The following is a 19396-nucleotide window of genomic DNA, read 5'->3' on the forward strand; positions in this document are numbered from 1 at the left end:
TAAAAACAAAAACCAAACTATCGTTAGCTGTAACATGGTAAGTTTCCCAGTCTTTAAAAGTGGAGTCAAGGAACCTCCATGGTGGTCCAGTTGCTAAGACTCCACACTCTTGCTGCAGGGGACCCGGGGCTCGATCCCTGGGGTCAGGGAACTAGACCCCACATGCTGCAACTAAAGAGCCTGTGTGCCCGTCTCAGACCCAGGGCAGCCAAATAAATAAGTATTAAAAAAGTGGAGTCAAATATCAGCTTTGGGTGGCCCAGAACCCCTGTGGGAGGGGCGGTGCCCTTACCGGCGCGTGGGAGGTGAGCCTCCGGTGGAACCGGGAGACCCTGCCGAACACTTCCTGGCAGTAGCGGTGCAGCTCCTCCAGCTCGTCCTCAATCAGCACGGCGTCCAGGGGCTCGCTCTTCTGAATGAGCTGCTCCCCAAAAACAATGAGCTGATCAATCTTGTTGGTATTTAATGTAATCTCCTGCTGGAAACCCTATTTAGAGGATGAAGAAGAAAGGATTTCAAACTCTAGCTTCATCAATTTTGAACTAAGTGACTATAATAAGTTAAGAATTTAAAATGATCATACACATTTTTTTCTTTCCCCTTTTGGGCACGGACTTTTCCAATTAAAATAATTCTAAGGGTCTGGCACAAACGGACATTTACTGCTTTTGGGTGTGAGAAGTGTCTGTTCCTGGTCCTACTGTTTCTTTTTTATTAACTTATTTATTTATATTTTTATTGGAGTATAGTTGCTTTACAAGGTTGTGTTAGTTTCCACTGCACAGCAAAGTGTATCGGTTATGTGCATACACATATCCCCTCTTTTTTGGGTTTCCTTCCCGTTTAGGTCACCAGGGGCACTGGGTCGAGTTCCCTGCGCTAGACAGTAGGATCTCACTAGTTACCTATTTTAGACGTAGTATCAACAGTGTATGTATGTCAATCCCAGCCTCCCAGTCCATCCCACGCTCCTGAGGGAGAGTTTCGTCCTGCCTCAGCCCACAGGTGTACTCAGACTTGAGTACTGGAGAAACAGCATCTTATGAACGAAGTTCTCTTTGGCACCTCAGGAGTGTTCTCCCCTTGGATGATTATAAATGACAAAGAGAACGAAGGGCCTCATTCCAATGACCCCTGGACTGTAAGGAACGGTATGCCTGCTCGTGATAACCTGGCAGGACGCAGGTGGATGCGGTCTGGCTGCTCCGGCAGCTCTGGAATCTGCTCTTAGGGTGTCAGGTGGAGTCTGTACTTGGCCAGCTCTCCACAGGGTGCGCTCTGTGGGGAGGAGCCAGGGAGGCAGGCCTTACGTTCAGCTGGCGCATCTTGTCGTCAGCATCGCTCTCTGAGAAGTGCTCCACGTTGGTCAGCTGTAGGTCCATCTCCGTGAGCCACACCAGGATGCTCTCCCTGGTCCCCTCAAATTCCTCCCTTTGGTTGGTGAAATGCTACAAAAAGGGGGAGAAGGTCACATTTGTGTTGATGGCAGAACAGGAGTTCAGGCAGACAGCAAGGTCACTTTCAGCACAGGGGAAGGGGAGCCTGGGGTACCCCCAGAGGCCCACTCAGCATGCAGGGGGACCGCTGTGGGGTCAGGAGCCTGGGGTCTGGTCCTGGCTGTTATACCAACAAGCCCCCTAACTTCTCTGAGTCTCAGTGTCTGCTGGTAAATGAGGTGAGGTGTGGGAATGTTGACCATGATCTCTAGGGTTCTTTCAGCAATGGAAATTCTACAATTCTCTAGTCTAGGTCAGTGATTTTCCTAGTCTGTCCTTTGAGGAAACCCCTTAAGAGTCCAGCCCAGGCATTTGCCTGTTTCTACCTGTTAGCTTTCTATGGGAACTTTTTTCAAGATGGAAAAGTACCCATCTCGGGGTTGAACCTGGACTAGTGCCCGATCTGCCTTCACTGATACAATTCCGAGTGTCTTTCCTCAAAGAAAAAACCCAGATTTATCACCTCCAATTCAGGAGGCCTCTCGGGTTACCACCTCATAGACAGGCAGCTGATTCTCAGACAAACACTGTGCCCAGTGAAGGCTTTGCTGGTCACAGTCAAATTAGCAGGAGATAAATTAACACAAGGGGGTGTCTGAAAAGCTAGCCAATTTCTTCTCCCTGAGAAGGTTAAAAAAAAAAACAAAAAAACACACACCCAGATTTGCCTTTTCTTAGAATGGCTTTAACAGCGCTCAGCCTTGAGAATAGAATCAAGGATTAAAATTACTTCCTTCAGCCACCACCCACACCGGTCCTGTCCGTTTACACCTGGACTCACAAAGCGCTGACATATGATATCTTAGGAGTTACAGAACCCTAAGGTGACTGTTTATACCCCAGAACCAAACCCAACATTTGAGGTTCATCAGTTGCTCTAAAATTGGGAGAACAGTCACTGTCCCCAACCCCCAACACAGAGGGGGCTCTGTCCATCCCCTCACAGTGCGAGAGCCAACAGGACACATGGGCAGATGGCAAAGTGCGCCTCTTCCGAGATTAAGAGGTACCTTCACCAGACCCAGTGACGACAGTGCCCCAGACCCTGGGCAGTGTGGGTGTCACCCTTGGGGGTGACAGAAGCTGAAAAAAGCAATGTATTTGGTAACACAAATCCCATAAACAGGTTCAGACCTATTCTGAAGCAAATGACTTCTTTAAAAAAAAATTTTTTTTTTGGCAGCTCTCATGGCAGCTTTGGGCTTAGACAAAGGGGAAGGCTCTGCGGGAAGAATGCTAAGACAGCTTAGGCCTCAAGAGACACCTTCTACCCGCTGCTTTTGTTACAAGCCTGACTGATATCAAGTATCAGCTTCCCACACCCCCCAGCATCTACAAGTGACCCGGTGACGTAGAGGGGGTTACTCTGAGTCTCCGCAGGATGGCCGTGACCCGCTTCTGGAGGTTGTCCCATCGCTGGTTGCCCTCATGCACCATCTGCTTCAGTTTGCTGGCCGTGTCGGTGCGGTTCTCGCGGGCCAGCCGCCGGTACTGCTTGTTGATGAGCTCCAGCTGCGTCAGCCTCTCGTGGATCTGCCGCTGGAAGGCCTGCAGCAGGTGGGGACCGTCAGTGCCACAACTCCAGGCCCCAGGCCACCTGCCTCAAGTGTCCATCCCCAAAGGAAAGGCACGGGTCGCTAGCTTCACTCACTCTTTTGATGCTACCAGGGAACAGCCTTTCAAGGTCATGGCCAGGTGGTTAGCATGAATCAGTAATGCCCTGCAAAGTCGCTGGAGCAGCCGATACAGACTGGGCGGCCCTGACTAGGGGTAGGGAAGCCTGCCACTCATAGGAAGACCCTGTAGCCATCCCCGAGCCCTGCGAGTTCCTGGTTCTCAGGACCACTGGCTGGAAGGTGCCGCTGGGGGCAGGGGGTGGTTGGGTCTTTACCTCAAACCTCTTCAGCTCCTCTTTGGCAACTGTGTACAACACCTCGGAGGAATTCGGACAGGCCGCTGTCCTCTCGGCAGCCTTGAGCCAGTCCTCAAAGCGGGAGTAATCATCTAGAAACTTCTGCCACAGCCTCCACGTCTCCTCAATTCTAATGGAAGGAAAGAACTCAATGCAAGCTGCCTATTCCAATCAGAGCTTTCGTACAGCTTCTTCTCCCTTGACTGGTCCCACTTCCAGCCCTGGCCCCATGCACTGGCACTAAAAGTCTGGGGGTCGGGGGGGTGGTGGGGGTGATTCTGCTACCCCTTCCAGGAAATAACCAGAGACATCACTTCGTGGTCAGGAAACCCTCCTTCTGGGAACACCAGGCCTCTCTGAACTCCAGCTTCACAGTGGTCACCCAACAGGAGACCGGCGTCTTCCACCACACAGATCTGGGACACTTCAGTACAGTGTAACCCGCAGTTACACCCAAGACACAGCAGAGCCAGGGAGAGACATGACCCTGATCATGCTTTCCTTGAATGATTTCTTTAATAAGGACTGGCCACACCTACCGAGCCTTCCCCGCCAGCACTCAGCACGTCCCTCAGTGAAGCTAACAGAACACGGGCACTGTTACATAGGTCAGACGGGAACATGGAGTGGGCGGACCACACTTAAATCACCCAGGGCAGCTCAGCCCTTACTTCATCCGCCGCTCCATGGACATGGCACAGATGTTCCTCCAGCGTCTGTCCAGGCTCCTGGTGGTCTGCTGGATGGAGTCGCACTCGGTCTCGTTGGCGCAGGCATCCGAGTCGTGCAGGAGGACATCACAGATGTTAAACACAGATTCCACCCCTGCGCTGTGCTGCTCAATGTCTCGCTGCAGGTCCTGCAACAACAGGAGAGGAGGAGGCACTGTGAGGGGGAGGTGGCGGTGGAAGGGCTGGCACCAAAGGAGCCCCTCACTCCAGCCTAGGGGACACAGTCCTGCGTGCATTTCCACCTGGGACTCCGCAATACAGGCCGAGTCACCTTTGTGCAACCCCTGTGCTCCAGCACCCGACAGGAGGCCTAACTGTGGGCAACCGGGGGATGAAGGTATTGAAATAGGTGAAGGAGGCAAAGGAATGGGGGTCCCCTTCCCTGACAGCCCACCACCCCAGACTTTGGGGTGGCAGTCGATCTACTCCACACCATCCAACCTCAAGGGCCTCCAGTTTAGATTTGGCTTTCGGGAGGTTTTCCTTGGAAAACTGTCTTGAACAGGACCTAACACTTCAGCAACACAAACTCTTAACCTTTTACGGATCACAGGATTCTTAACTCTACCAAGAGTTCTGTGCTATCTTCATACAGTCCACCCCCAAATTGTGCACACAGTGGCACGGTGCCCACAGCCTCCCCACGGGCGCATCCTAGGGCACCATAGGCCCAAGGGGAGAATTTGGGCTAGAGACTTTGCCCTCTAACTCATGGGGGTGGGGGCGGGGTCTCTGGGGTCTTGTCCCATGATAGGGAGAGCACTGCTGATTCAGGAAAATGAAGGCTCACCAAGAGAAAGCTCATGGTCGCTGGAAACCTTGTTTAAGAATAAGCATAGCATTTTCAGTTATCACCCAGAGAGTACTGCTTCTGCACACGGGGCAAGGCTGGGCGAGGGAGAGGTGAGCAGCCTGTTTGTCTTGTTATTCTGGACGAGTTAGTCCTCTCCTGTATCCGAACTCCGTGATAAGTGACATGAGGCCACGCCACTCATCTTACTACCCAAACTACACTGTGAAATAGACAAAGTGAAATAAACTGCTGGATTCAACAGAAAGTTCCCTGGATTCAACAAAGTTCATTTTAAGAGGGATTATTTTATAAACAGTGTCTACCATTGTCTACAGAAAGGCAGCCTGAAGTTTCTTCCAGGTCATCTCAGTATTTAAAAATTTTGGAGATTATGACTGGATTACTAGATAGGACTAATGTTTTCCTACTCTTCTTCTGATAAATGCACATTTGTCTCATGCTGTGTCTAGGTGGGAACAAAATGCTAATACTCAAATCAAGTTTTAAATCACGCAGTTCTCAACACAGATCCTAACTTATGAACAATGGGTACCTCAAAGTTACATTCAGAAGAAAATATGTTTTTTTTTTAGTTCGTCACCATATGTTCTATGAAAAGAGATGCGCAGGTGATTTTCTTTAAGCTCTGCAGTCTAGGACAAATGTCTGAGATGCTGTAATGGGGGCAGTCATCTTGGGGTCAGTGGAAGACTAGCTTTATTAGGTTTAATAGAATTTCAGATTTAAGAATTCTCACCAGTTCACAGAATTGCCACAGGCTTTCTTAAAATTTGCAGCTTGATAAGGGATTTTGATAAGTCCCTTTTAACTGTTTTGCCAGATAAGGAATCTTAATGCTGGTGCTAAATGAATAATACTGACAATTACCTTTCAAAAATGGTACCTGCCCCTGACCTTGCTTGGTAGGATTTGACTGAAAAGCACTGAGAAAGTCTAGTCTATGGATAAACATAAATGCCATGTATTTTAATAGCCTCTTTGCAGTTACTCTACATTTTCTACTCAGCTTATACTGAATGAAACAGCTGAAGAAAACTGGGTAATATAAGGGGTGAATGATGGCAAGAAACGGGCTGTCCGATGCTTTATAAAAGACCATGAACATCTTGGCAAAAAAGGAGCCCCAAGTTTTCCAAAATTTCCCAAACTTCTAAAACACCACAAAATGGCCAACTGTAGTGTGAACTAGTCATCTTGTAAAGTATAAAATAAATAGTGGACTCTATTTTAAAACACAAACCAGTGAAGTCCGAGACAAGTGACATTTTGCAAACTGAGATATCCCACGCCTAGCACCTGTGGTGAGGCCCCTGGTTTCAAAAGTGTTCAAATGCAGAGATGAATCTAACCTAAGAAACATCCTAAAGCCACGTGAAAGACTTTTGCCAACAATTCTGGAAACACGGGCGCCTGTTTGCTTTGTGTTTCTGTTCCTGAGCAGGTGGCACAGAGCACTAGAGCTGCAAAAGGGCTAAGGCAGATGGGGGAGGCAGGAAGCTAGGGCTGAGAATGCAGCTGGGAAGAGTGAGAATACACGTGGAACCAGAAAAAGATGAAATAAAGAGCAGAAATCAGGGAAACCAGGGTGAGAGGGCAAAAGTCACGGGGTGTGTTATGGGACCCCAGGTAGTGGCTCCAGACTGTCTCCTGGGAGGCACTGGGGGTGTCAAGCAAGTCCAGCAGGGTGGTCTTGGGAGTGGTTTGGGGGCTTTGCAGAAGGCTGACATGACCCACTGGGGAGGGGACTGCTGGGAATTACAGGGTGCAGGATAATTAACGCCCCCGGCCACCACCAGGCACCTCCACAGAGAACCAAGAAGCCGAAGGAAACTGGAGAGGAATGCTGAAGACATAGTGGAAGTGGTTCATGGTTTAAAACTGTCACAGAGGTGGCCATTGCTTCCTCTGCATTTTGAAGATGATACATATTCTACAGGAATAACAACACAACCCTTACTACCTAAAGCGTTTCTCATAAAGAAGAGAAGCAAAAAGACTTCTGTAAGGTCTGAGCCTTTCTGCACCAGGCTCCCAAGGACATTACAGTGAGGGTCCAGGGACCTCACGGCTCTTAATCACTTTGGGGGCCTGAGGGCTTCTGCAGAAGGTAGGACTAGGTGATCTCAAGCTTGGGTCTTATTTCTGGAAGTAATCAAGCAATTTGTTATATTGAAATTAGTGGCAGCGACACAGGTAAAGTTTTTTTCTAATGGCCCATACTTTTTTGTGTGTGACACATTTTTTGGTTTTGGTGGAGCATTTAAAGTCTAGGTTAAGTTATAATTTTTTTTTATTTTAAATAAGAATACTAAAGGTTTCCTCAGGACATCTGTGGTAGGCAGAATATCAGCATTTTAAGAACCAGGTCCTTATCCCCAGAACTGTAGCTATGCTAGGTTACACGGCAAAGAGAATTAAGGGTGCCAATCAACCTTAAAACAGGGAGATTATCCTGGATTCTCTGTGTGGGTCTAATGGAATCTCAAGGGTCCTTAAAAGTAGTAGAGACAACTGGAGGGAGAAAGGCAGAGAGAGAGGCAAAGTTGCTGGCTTTGAAGATGGAGGAGGGAGGCACGGACCAAGAAATGTGGGCAGCATCTAGGAACTCAAGGCAAACACACGGATCCTCCCCTAGAACTTCCCTTGGTAGCTCAGAAAGTAAAACCTGCCTGCAATGCAGGAAACCTGGGTTCGATCCCCAGAGAGTTCCACGGACAGAGGAGCCTGGCTGCAGTCCATGGCGGCTGCAGTCCATGGGGTCACAAAGAGTTGGACACGACTGAGTTAGTGAACACTAACACTCGAACCTCCAGAAAGGAATGCAGCCCTGGCAACACCTTGACCTCAGCCCTGTGCCAGATTTCTGACCTCCAGAACTACAAGATGATACATGTGCATTAACCTTCTCAATCAGTAGTAATCTGTGACAGTGTAATAGAAAATTAATACAATATCTGACTTCTTTACAGCAATGTGATCCTGAACACTAACTCCATAATTTGCTTTATAACCAAGGGATAAGAATTCCATGATGGTGATTCTAAGTTCTATGAAGAGGAAAACTTCAAATCAGCCAGATTAAAATTATATACCATTTCAGTATACAGGAACAAACATGGCCAAGAGAATGGCAGCTGCTCCAAATTATACACTTTTGGGAATAAATTCCCTGCAATTTAATGATGTTTGTCACACGTCAGATTTATAAAATGTTAACACATTTATATAATCAGCACCTGCCAAATTTAGCCAGTCATTCTTCAAGGGGAAAAATGTCAGCTTTGGTTCTATTTACCCGAAAAAGCTCACCAGTCAGGGTAAATGGTTATATATAAGGCCTGTCTATGAAGAGACTATTCAAAGAAATCCAACCTAATGGGTAAATCTTGTAATTAAAGCTGATAGTATTTAGTAGCTGTGACTATACTGAAAAGGAATGAAAATCTCTGCAGTGTCCATTAACATGGTGGTTATATCAATATTCATTTCTCCACAAAAGAAAGATGGAATATAGATGACCTCAGTGGAAAAGATATACTTAAATTTCTGAGACTAAGTGGAAAAACCAGTATTTTTACTTAGGAGCATTGCTAAATCATACTAGTTTAAAAATCAGAGAATAGGCATTATTCAAACAGTAAAATGTAATAGGATTAAATAAAGATCTAAGTTGTGAGTATTATCAAATAGTTAGCTCTATTTCAGGGGAGCATGAAATGTTGACCTGAACTCAAGAGAATTTATCATCAAGGGGTGGCCTTCTGGCCTCGATGATAATCTGATGAAAAAGGTTTAGCCCCCCAAGCAGCTGTGATATGTGGGTGAATCACCCCTGCCTGGTGAGTTACAAACAAACACCAAGGCTTTGGAGGAAATAGGAAGAAAACATACAAGTCTGTGAACTTGATGGTGACCATATTGCTTTATATGGTTAAAACCGAATGTGTTCACAGGGCTAAGAAAAACAAGAGAAGGAAAGCTACTAAACTAACATAAACTTAGCTATTTTAAAAATAAAGAGAAGCTTGGGCACTGCATATGAGAGTGAGTTTCTGAACATGAGCCCTTGGAGGGCAGGAGAGTGGATTTGACAAGTCAGTGAGACCAAAGAGTACCCACCAGGTAAGGGGGCAGGACTCAATGGTGTTCAAACTGTGGGATTTCCAAGGTTGGCTAAGAGGCGACAGAACCGATGGCAGAAATGTACAGAACATCCACAGGAGAGGCTTCCTCCGCTATGGGTCCTCTGTATTCCCCACCCCTCGAGCCTCCCATTTTTTTTGAAACTCTATCAGACCCAAGTATTGTCCCATGAAGACCTTCTTTGGTTGGAAAATTATTTTTCTTTCAAGTCATTGCCAAAACTATGTTACCAAAAGACAAAGATCAAAGTTAAGGAAAATACAAAATTAAAAAACCCTTATTTATCACTACAATTAAGGTCTGCATCTTTCAAAATATTTCACAAGAAGCCACACGAATGGTGGGGTGTGCGTGTAAGAGACAGATGCCTCACACCCCCAGGGACACAGACAGGTGGTCAGCTTTCTCTGGAAGAAACAAACCAATACTATGGATGTGAACCCGCTAAAACACACAGCCAGCATGAGACAGGTCTGAGTGAGTGGGCCCTGACAAAAACCCATTCCACACTTCCCCACCTGCTGCTCAGCAAGCCTCTTCTGGATCTCTTGATCGTCACAGACATCATAAACCACGGGCTTAGAAAGCTCAGACTCGATCCGAGCCAACCAGGTGCGAAGGTTGCTCATGTTTTTGTCTAACTGCTGAATAAAAGCAAAGGTCTCCTTCAACTTCTTCACCCTAAATATATTTGCAGGGGAAAAAAAAAGAGACGGAAAACAAAAGCACAATGTTTAGCGGTGAGAAAAATGCACCCACAAGCGTGTTGGAGAGTAAAATGGAATCATCATTGGCTACTGATTTTATAGCAGGGACAATGCTCATGTCACCAGATACAAGTTTTCACAGAATATGGGACAATTTACAAAACTGCTGTTGCAGTTGATTTTTAAATGGACTAAGAGTTAATCTACCCAGGCACATGTAAAATCCTATCGTTCCCAAGGTGGGGTCCCCTGAGACCTAGTACATCTTTCCGGGGCTTCAGAGGAGTCAGGAGATGCCATTTCTTTCTTTCCATCTTAACATCACCACACGTGACTTCTGTCCAGTTTCGGTCTTGGGTATCACCAAGGGCACAGCAGTCAGGGACCTTCCATGACGGGTAAAGATGTTACACACCTGTCTTACTGGGGGTCTCTGGCCCTAGATGCCTCTCATGAGACCCTCTCCTTGAGTCAGCACAGAGCATGTCCTAAACCCCACCACATCCAGCCTGAGGCGCTGGCAGTGTTGCACACAAGGAACCAGCCCGTCATGGGAAAGCTGAGCCAAGAAGGGAGGGGTGGACACGTCGTCAGCAAGCACGGTTCCAGCTCCATTTAACCCAATCAATCCACCTGGCTCGGCATGGAGTAGACTTGAACTAACACGCTTGGCATCAGCATACACAGAGAGCTCACGGGCATGTCAAAGTGCTGTCAAGGGGGAGTGATGCAGGGGCTGAGGGAAAATGATCTCCATATAGATCCCCACAGACAATGTGAAAATCCTCAAGCAGAGCAAGTGAAGGCTTGCTCTGGTAATCTGTGGGCTTTTTTAATCCCAGAGACTTGAGGTAATGGCAACAATGGAAAGTTCCCACTTACTGATACTCACGTTACGAGGCTATCAGAACTGCATCCCACGGTGCTGGAAAGAGAAACTGGGGCACTGACTGTAACTCACAGGAAGTGCCCCGCCCGCCCCAGCCACCAGCATCTCTTCCTTGACTGCCTGTGAACAGCTTCCTGCTGCCCCCTCACCCTCCTACCAGCTTCTGGTTCTGTAGCTGAAGCATACAGCGTCCGATCCTCATTCAAACCCTTCCACGGTCCTCGCCTACCCTGACATATCAGTTTAAAACCTTGACCCTTTCAATTCCTCAAGTGGTCCGTGTCCTGTCTGCCTCCAGCCCTGCCCTCCACAAACCAGCTCCCCTTTCCTTCTCCCGTAGCTTCTACTGCTGTTCTGAGATGAGCTGGGGGCTTCTCGCCCATGTGCTCCCACAGCCCTGGGGGTCTCCGGCATTAAGTGTGTTCACATCCCTCATTCGCTGTGCCCATCCAGACAGAGTCCACAGCAGCCAGGTGGCATGCAGCCCCCTCTGCGTGCACCGCACACCCTCAGACCAACTAGTGGCCAGGAGGTGTTTACAAACATTTCCTGAATGAATAAATATGTATGAGCACCTCTAGTTCATGTGACTATCTAGTAAAACCATAGTTACGTATTACCAGAGAGTTGTTTTTTTATTATTATGTTCTTTTTTGCACACTACTGACAAAGTCAACCTTGTGTGTGTGTGTTAGTTGCTCGGTCATGTCTGACTCTTTGTGACTCCACGGACTGTAGCCCGCCAGGCTCCTCTGTCCATGGGATTCTCCAGGCAAGAAGTGGAGAATTGGAGTGGGTAGCCATTCCCCTCTCCAGGGCATCTTCCTGATTCAGGGATTGAATCCTGGTCTCCCACATTGCAGGTAGATTCTTTACCATTTGGGCCACCAGGGAAGCCCAATCAACCTTGGGGAATGATTTCTAGCTTCAGTTCTATTTCCAGTTAGTTTTACAATTTAGGGAAAATCCTTCTACCTCAGCCCCTCACCTCCAGCATGACTCTCAGGTCCCCTCAGCCTCAGGAAGGTGGTAGCATCTGGGCAACATGCAGGCCAGAGCCCTGGAGTGAGCAGACCCCGGTCTGAGCCCCACTCTACCATCTATAAGCTGTGTACCCAGCAAGGGACCTAACCTTCCTGATTCCCAGTTTCCTTGTTAACCAGCAAATTATCGACCTTGTAGGGGTTTCTGAGACAAACAGGGGGATGCATGTAAACCTCTGGCATAAAGCAAGCACTCACTATGCTCACTCAGCTCTTATGACTGATGACTGGGATCACACACTGCTACAATAAGGCCTCATTTATATGGCACCGGCCCTCACACGGTCCTTTTATAAATATTTTATCCTCGTAGTGCCATGAGGAGCGCAAGCTTGGAAGGAGTCCAAGGAGCCTGGTGATGAAGAGCACACACTTTGTGTTAAGGGTCTGGGTATGAGCCCTGGCTCTGTTTAATCTCATGTGTAAAACGGTGTGAACAGTGGAACCTTCCTCCATGGGGTGGCTGAGAGGACAGAATGAGATATAAATACATGAAAGGCACAGTGCCTGACAGAGATAAATGCCCAGAAATTGTGGTTGTGATCATCTGAAGAAGGTAGATTTTCCAAATTACATTCTTACTGCAAATACCACAAGAAATTTCCTTTAAAGCCATAAGATGATTTATTAAAAAGGAAGCAATGGAATCTGGGGCAAGGCCAGCTGTAACCTAGATCCTTCCTTTATTCCCCTGACTTTAGAGTTAGACCCTCCTCACCCCAATGTCTTATCACCCTGACTGCCTGAGGAACAGAAAGAACACTCCAGACAATGCCAGAGCAGTTGGGAACCCCAGGCCCCATGGGACAAAGTCTCCCATGTAGTTTGCAAGGGGCTAGAGAAGCGCGGCCCTGAGAGCTCCCTGTATGTGGGGAGAGGTGCTCAGGCCAGCACCTCTGCACAGCGCCCTGCTTCCCCATCCGTCCCCTTCTCTTCTCCCAGAATGGCAGCCCGCACTGCTTCACCCAGCACCTGACCCCATTCCATCATAAGGATCTCAGTTTCTTTATTTTGAAAGAAAAGGGTTAGAATACAACTTTTTAAATGAAGAAAGCTAACAAGTAACGAAATAACCTAGGAGCAAAAAGAGCAAGATACAGTGATCCTGAATTCTGTTAAGGGTGAGGTGTGCAACAAGTAGAGGGGGGAATATGGCAAGGTGGATGCAAAATTAGCTTGGCACCCCCAGGACTATGGTACTCCAGGCCAGTGGTGCCCAAAATATGGGGCTCAGGCCCATTGGTGTCCAAACTAGTTAGGTGTGGGAATAAAATACTAGACTTTCTCTGTTATCCCATTCTTACAATGGGCATGCTTTATAGTTCACAAACTATATTACTAAAATGGAACATCTACAGAAATGCCGACATCTACATGTGTCAGGCTTGTTGTGCTTTATATATAGTAGTTAACTCATTTAATCCTTACAACAGTGCTGTGAAATCAGTATAGAATCATGCCCATTTGACAGATGAGGTAACTGAGGCAATGAGGTTAAAGAATTTGCCATGGTAACATACTCATTCAATGGCAGAGGAAGGATGTCAACCTGGGCAATCTGGCCAGAACTGCTGTTCCTAAGCGCTTTTTTTGTGATGGCTCGTATAAACCTACACATGATAATGTGCACATGCGCGGGGGTACAGGATAGTTTTCATCGCTGTCAGGGAATATGACCAGGCTTCGGGACACAATGGGGGGTAGGAACCCACCTACTAAATGCTGCATTTTGAGTGCCCACTTTGCCCCTTCATGATTTCCTTTCAATAAACTTTAACCACTGACTTTGTCTGGGGTCCTGTGAAGATCCTGAGGATTCCAAGATAACTTATTCCCAGGGGTCATGATCTAATTTGACATTATAATACAATATAGGAGCTGCTCAATAAATATCTTCTGAATGAGCAAGTGACATTCACACATCCCTTCAAACTTGTGTTTTTCATAAAAGAGATGGTCATAATACATTTTAAAGGAAAGAGGTAAAGATCAGAGCACCTTCAAGCCATCCAGACACAGACAATTTGCTGGTATTCTACGAGTCACACACGCTCCTAGACCTTGGTTCTATATTAGACATGCTAAGAATTCCAAGCTTATACATCACATGCTTGCTTGGGGCAAAAAAAAAAAAAAAAAAAGAGGAAGGGAGAGGGTGGGAGGGAAAGGAAAAGAAGCTACAAAACATCCTATCAGTCAGGACTTAACCTGCTTCTATGTCCCAACCTCTGACCAAATGTCCCCAAATGCGAAATATCCCCAAATGCCCAGTGGTATAAATGAATGTTGTTCCTCATACTATCATACTAAGACTTACTCTGAGAACCATCAGATGCACTGCTTAGTCTGTATGGTTCTATTCTGTGGAGACACTAATATAATTATCTAATCATCACCTTTCCCAGGTCAGGAAGTACACGTCATTTGCCAACCCAGGCAACCAACCTCCTAGTTAGGCCTTGTTAATTTTGCTCTTGGAAAATTTTAAATCTCGAGTTAATATTGGGAACAAGGAAATCCATTCAGAGAGCAGACTGTTGGCACAGGGAAGCAAGTACAATTCTGGACTGCATCAACCACCCAGGCAGCTTAAGTAGCTCACCATCTCGGCACTGGCCCATGGTTCACCCCAGATGCGCTTGACTAATACTAATCACACATATATTTCAACAAATCATGTTTCTCTGGAAAAAATAAACACAATTCCCTGAGCTGAATTCCAGTTCTAAGGACTGGAAAACCAAAATATTTAAGTGCAAAGAGGAAGTTTTTCACCTATATGAACTATTAGAAGACCTGAATAAAGTTAACACATTTTTATATAATACCAAACAAAATAAGAAGTTTGCCAAAGAGTATACATTTTAGAAGTTCTTTTGTGGGGCTTGTGGGTAGAAATGCAGAAAATAATCAAGATGAATAAAGTTTTCCATCTAGTGATGGATGGGAATTAATACCTATGAACCCTGTTCTCTCTCAAAAATAAAAATTAAGCCAGGTAACTAAATATCACTTCATGAGTCAGGCATAAGTCTTAATGTGTGAGGGAAGCTTTAAATATCAAATTCATGTATATGGAAGAGTTTACATTGCAGCCCTATTTTCTCCATGCAAAAGGGTCTACAGTTAAATGATTAAGGTCCTGGATCAGCATTAGCTAGAAAAATTCCCATGCCAATGCGGACTGCATAACTTAAAAAGGAAAACTGAGATGGTTGAATATCCGAATTTGTGCTAAAACGGACACTCAGACTCGTGGGCAGCTGTCAGTTGCTAAAAACATTGTATGAATTCTGCATAATTGCATCTTTGTAAACAACTAACCAGCCCTGTAGTAAGATAATCAATTACTCCAAGATCCTGAAGCCCTGATTTGAGGGCAGGGACATCACATTTGAGCTAATCCTCTCTTTGAACCCGAGGACTTCCATTTTCCCCACAGCATAATCACTTCTCTTGCCCAGCTTGTCAAAGGCTGGCTGCAGACACCGCACGGCATGCTGACAGTAGAAAGAACCCATCCCCCGATGGCCGAGCACACACACTCCGCAGCCACCATCTCATCGGTCATTTCTATTGTAACGAACATGGGAGCTCGAGAGAGACACCCAGAGACAGCAGCCGCCCCTCCCAGATGCAGAGCGGATGATCGAAATGGCACTTACTGTTGATGAGAAAAAATCATTCCTTAGGTTGAGCGAAACCTCCAAGTTCCCGGCTGCACCTCCACCTCCCGGGGACGAGGCGGCCCCTCCCCCGCACGGCGGCCTCTCCATTCACTGGTTCTGCATCTTCCCCAGGCCGCCCTCCCGCAGGCTCCCAGGGGCTTGCCTCACCGGCCACCACAGAACAGTGCCCAGAGGCGAGCAAGTGACCTGCGACTCCGCTAACTGCAATTTTTAAATCTTAGTTTTCTCCCTTCCAGTAAACAAACATCTCCAGCCCCTGCCTGTCTCTCACACACACAGTCTTTGTTCTGACGCTACAGGATTGCAATGCCAGGGAAGAAAGTCCCTGTGTTATCTATGGGTTATTTATGAAGTGCTATAAACCCAGGGAAGAAACATTTAATTTGGGGCGCTCGAAAGGAGGATTTCTGTTCTCATCAAATTAAATGTCTCTGTTTCAGGTTTAAAAGCAAGGGTGTAATCTGAAGCCCCCAGGTCCAACAGGAATGGCTTTCTCCTAAAGAAGAAATTGCCCCAGGAGATTTTCTGCCTTGCCTTTTTAGTCCTGTGCATCCTGGCTTAGGAGGAGCAGAGAATTTATTTAGTCCATTTCTTTGCTTTTTTGCAAAAACAAACAAACAACTATCTTGTTGTACAAAAGGAGTTCAAGATTTGCAGAGGAAGAAATTCTGCAGTTTTCTTTGCTAGTTCCCCCTAAGGTTTACCATAATGTGAGGATTTGAAAATTCCTCCACATCCCTATTCATGGTTCTTGATGTGATCCTGAGTGGCTCTGCTTGGTGGAGCACCACTGATTTGTGTCCAAGCCCCTTTTAGGCTCAGTCTCAGCCTTATTTGGAGACTCGATGGTATCAATCATTTTTCATGGATCCCTAAAGCCCAACATTTAGTCATTATTTCATCCCCACTTGAACACAGCAAACACATTCTAAACCAGTGAAATGAGGGGTACAGATTTGGAAATAGTTCCCTCAAATGCAGCGTCTAACTTGTGTCCACATGCCTGGCTGTGCAGGGTGACCTCCACCACTCAGACACCGGACCTATCTGCTGCTGGACACCAGGCTCCTGAGGCTCACGGTCCCTGTGGTGGCTGCTGTCTCCTTGGGGAGGATCCCCGACCCTCAGAAAGGCATTTCTGCTGGCCCTGAGAGCCGCAGCCGCCAGCTCCAGAGGTGGAACGATGGGGTTGATGGGAAGGAAAAAGGAGATGGGAGAGGCCGACCTCACATCTGGCTCTCCCTGTGCTAAAAGCCTCTAAGTCTTTCCAGTCCCACTAAATCAGGCAACCTGCTAAGACCAGAGCAAGTCAGCTTTATGACTAGCAGCATTGTTTGGTCTTCCAGAGTCACCTTGAGAAAATACAGATAAAAGGAGAGCAATGAAAAACGTAGCAGTTTAAAAAGGCACACATCTCCTTGGCCATTCTTCAAGGGATGGAAAAACAATCTTAACACGCAGTTGCCATGGTAATAACTGCTGCGCTTAAATGACAACATTTTAATTGCTACTAATATAAAACAGGTGGGCTTTTCATTGGTAGGAAATTTATGCTTCATTAAAAAGTTTTTTCATGGACTTGATCTTGCTAATAGCAGGAGAGCTATCTAGTCTAATTACAAAGGGACCATAAGGTAGTATGTCTGAGTGCATCCCTCCTTCATAACACTGGCCTAAGGATGCCAAGTCTATTAAATGATGCTACCATCAACGAGAGATTAGAAGAAAGGTAACAACATTTATGACATTTAAAAAAAAAAAAAAAGTTCCTGTATTCTTTCTTCCATAATGAACATTTACTAAACAGATAAAAAGAAAATTAAAACCACCAACGATGCCAACACCCAACAGACACCAATGGAAATACTCTGGGGTATGTCTTTCCGCTCAGCTGTCTCATCTCTTCTAGGCATGCAAAGCTTTCACCAGATTATCCTCACAGGCTGCTAGAAAAGTCTTTAAAACTTTAAAGACTAACCCCAAGTCTCCAAAGAGGCTCCACCCAGATGAACAACTAGAGAGTGGCTCACTGAGGACACAGGGCCCCTGCTTCAGGAGGCACAGAGAAGGCTCTGATTAATAAAGGGGGACGGAGGCTCTGGGAAACAAAAGGAGGTGGATTTTTAAGGAGTTTAGCTACTGGGATTTTGAAATCAAGGGTACCCATAGGTGAGATTATGTGTTGAGCTGAAGCTTTCTTTGGCATCAGTCCTGTTGATGGCCAAGAACCTTATTTTCGGAGTTTTAGTCTGTGCTGCTGAAGCAAGGCAGTTCTGCATCCATTGGTCCACCATCCAACATCCTGTGCCTTTACTGTTCTTTTTAATAGGTAACCCAGCTGACCCAAAACACGAATCACACATATTGGTGGTTCTGAAAAACAGCTTCTGTAACTTAGCCATCTCTCCTGCATTCAGGTTTCGCTAGGTCAATTTTTAATGACATTATCTTAGAAAACATGGGCAAGAGGCATAGCCAATGTCTACAATTAAAAAAATTAACTCATTTAATCTGTCACTGAGCATAGTAGGATATAATTAATATGTCATCAAATCAGATTGGGTTCACACCATTCACCAAAAAATACATAGTGCTTCAAATGCCCTTTCTGTGAAAGAAATTAATAACATTTGATAAGAGTTTAGATGTCACAAATATAAGAAGCCACCCAGGGGCCCATGAGGAATGCTAAAAGCTCCTGCAGCAATTCTGATGGAGAGTCAGTTCTGTGAAGTTTAGTGCCCACACCAGGGGCTTCCCTCATAGTTCAGTCAGTAAAGAATCTGTCTGCAATGCTGGAGACCCAGGTTCGATTCCTGGGTTGGGAAGATTCCCCTGGAAAAGGAAATGGCAACCCACCCCAGTATTCTTGCCTGGAGAATGCCATGGTCAGAGGAGCCTGGCAGGCTACAGTCCATGGGGTCACAAGAGTCGGACACGACTTAGCGACTAAACCACCACCAGGGCCTATGTGACCTTATGTGAGGAAATTGGCATTAAGACTGACTTAGGCACCCCAGCCCCCCTGATTATGTGGTTATTTCAAAAGATGTATCCTTTAGACTCTCTGCTTTAAGAATTTTACAGAAGCTGAAAAACACTATACATGCAGGGGAAAAACCGTGGTTTGGGTCAAAGCACCTTCCCCCCACCTCCCGGATCATACACTAATACTACACACATGTATATGGACGGAGCCATCACTGTCCTGGTGCTTTTTCATCCAGAATCTAGCCCATGGTTCATCAACAAGGAGATACGCTACAGAGGCCACAAGGTTACCATAAGTGGCAAGTCCACTCTGTGGCAAGTCACCCGGCTGCTCGCTCCATCTGTGATCCCCAGACCTGAACCATTGGCAATACCTTGTCACTTGCTAGAAATACGCATTCTCGGCCCAGAGAATGGGCACATTCCCCCACCCAGGGAATCAGAAGCTCTGGGGGTGGGGTCCTGCCATCCATGTTCTCAGGAGCCCTCCAAGGATTCTGCTGCATGTTTAAATCTGAGAACCACTGCTCCAGATTGGAGAAGGAAATGGCAACCCACTGCAGTATTCTTGCCAAGAGAATCCCAGGACGGGGGAGCCCAGTGGGCTGCTGTCTATGAGGTCGCACAGAATTGGACACGACTGAAGCGACTTAGCAGCAGCAGCTCCATAGAAAACAGTCAAGTCTATACTGAGTTCCAGGTTTTAGAAAAATTCTGATAAAGCACCTTTAAAGGTCTCAAAGGGCCAAGTGCTCCTCTGATGCACGGTGCAGGGGGATAGAAAGACTGTGGCTCCGTCCTGCCCGAGGTAGAATCGCTTCTGCCCTTGGCTCAGTTCTTATTGACCCTCTCTGAGCTACAGCATCCTTCTCTGAAAGTTGGAGAATACTGACCATGTAGGGTTCTTGCAAGAATGAAATAAAATAATATATATAAGCCTGGCACTGAAAAAAAAACAACAAAACAACCCACACCCTATCC

At 46.5% G+C, this 19396-nt stretch overlaps 1 protein-coding gene across 10 annotated transcripts in view; it reads right to left on the bottom strand.

The window, feature by feature from the left end:
* SYNE2 (spectrin repeat containing nuclear envelope protein 2) overlaps window positions 1-19396 on the bottom strand; it is a 239426-nt gene that overhangs the window by 13715 nt on the left and 206315 nt on the right. For 9 of the 10 annotated variants that reach the window (XM_070377739.1, XM_070377742.1, XM_070377741.1 and 6 more), the window contains 6 exons: window positions 9615-9777; window positions 4080-4267; window positions 3388-3538; window positions 2862-3044; window positions 1311-1448; window positions 293-487 (listed from right to left, as the gene is read on the bottom strand). In XM_070377739.1, the coding sequence (XP_070233840.1) occupies window positions 293-487; window positions 1311-1448; window positions 2862-3044; window positions 3388-3538; window positions 4080-4267; window positions 9615-9777 (1018 nt within the window). Of the gene's footprint in view, window positions 1-292; window positions 488-1310; window positions 1449-2861; window positions 3045-3387; window positions 3539-4079; window positions 4268-9614; window positions 9778-10695; window positions 10715-19396 lie in introns of those variants that run through there. The other variant, XM_070377746.1, reaches the window with a different exon arrangement.

The sequence above is a fragment of the Bos mutus genome, chromosome 10 (assembly GCF_027580195.1).
Source record: "Bos mutus isolate GX-2022 chromosome 10, NWIPB_WYAK_1.1, whole genome shotgun sequence".
Lineage (NCBI taxonomy): Eukaryota > Metazoa > Chordata > Mammalia > Artiodactyla > Bovidae > Bos > Bos mutus.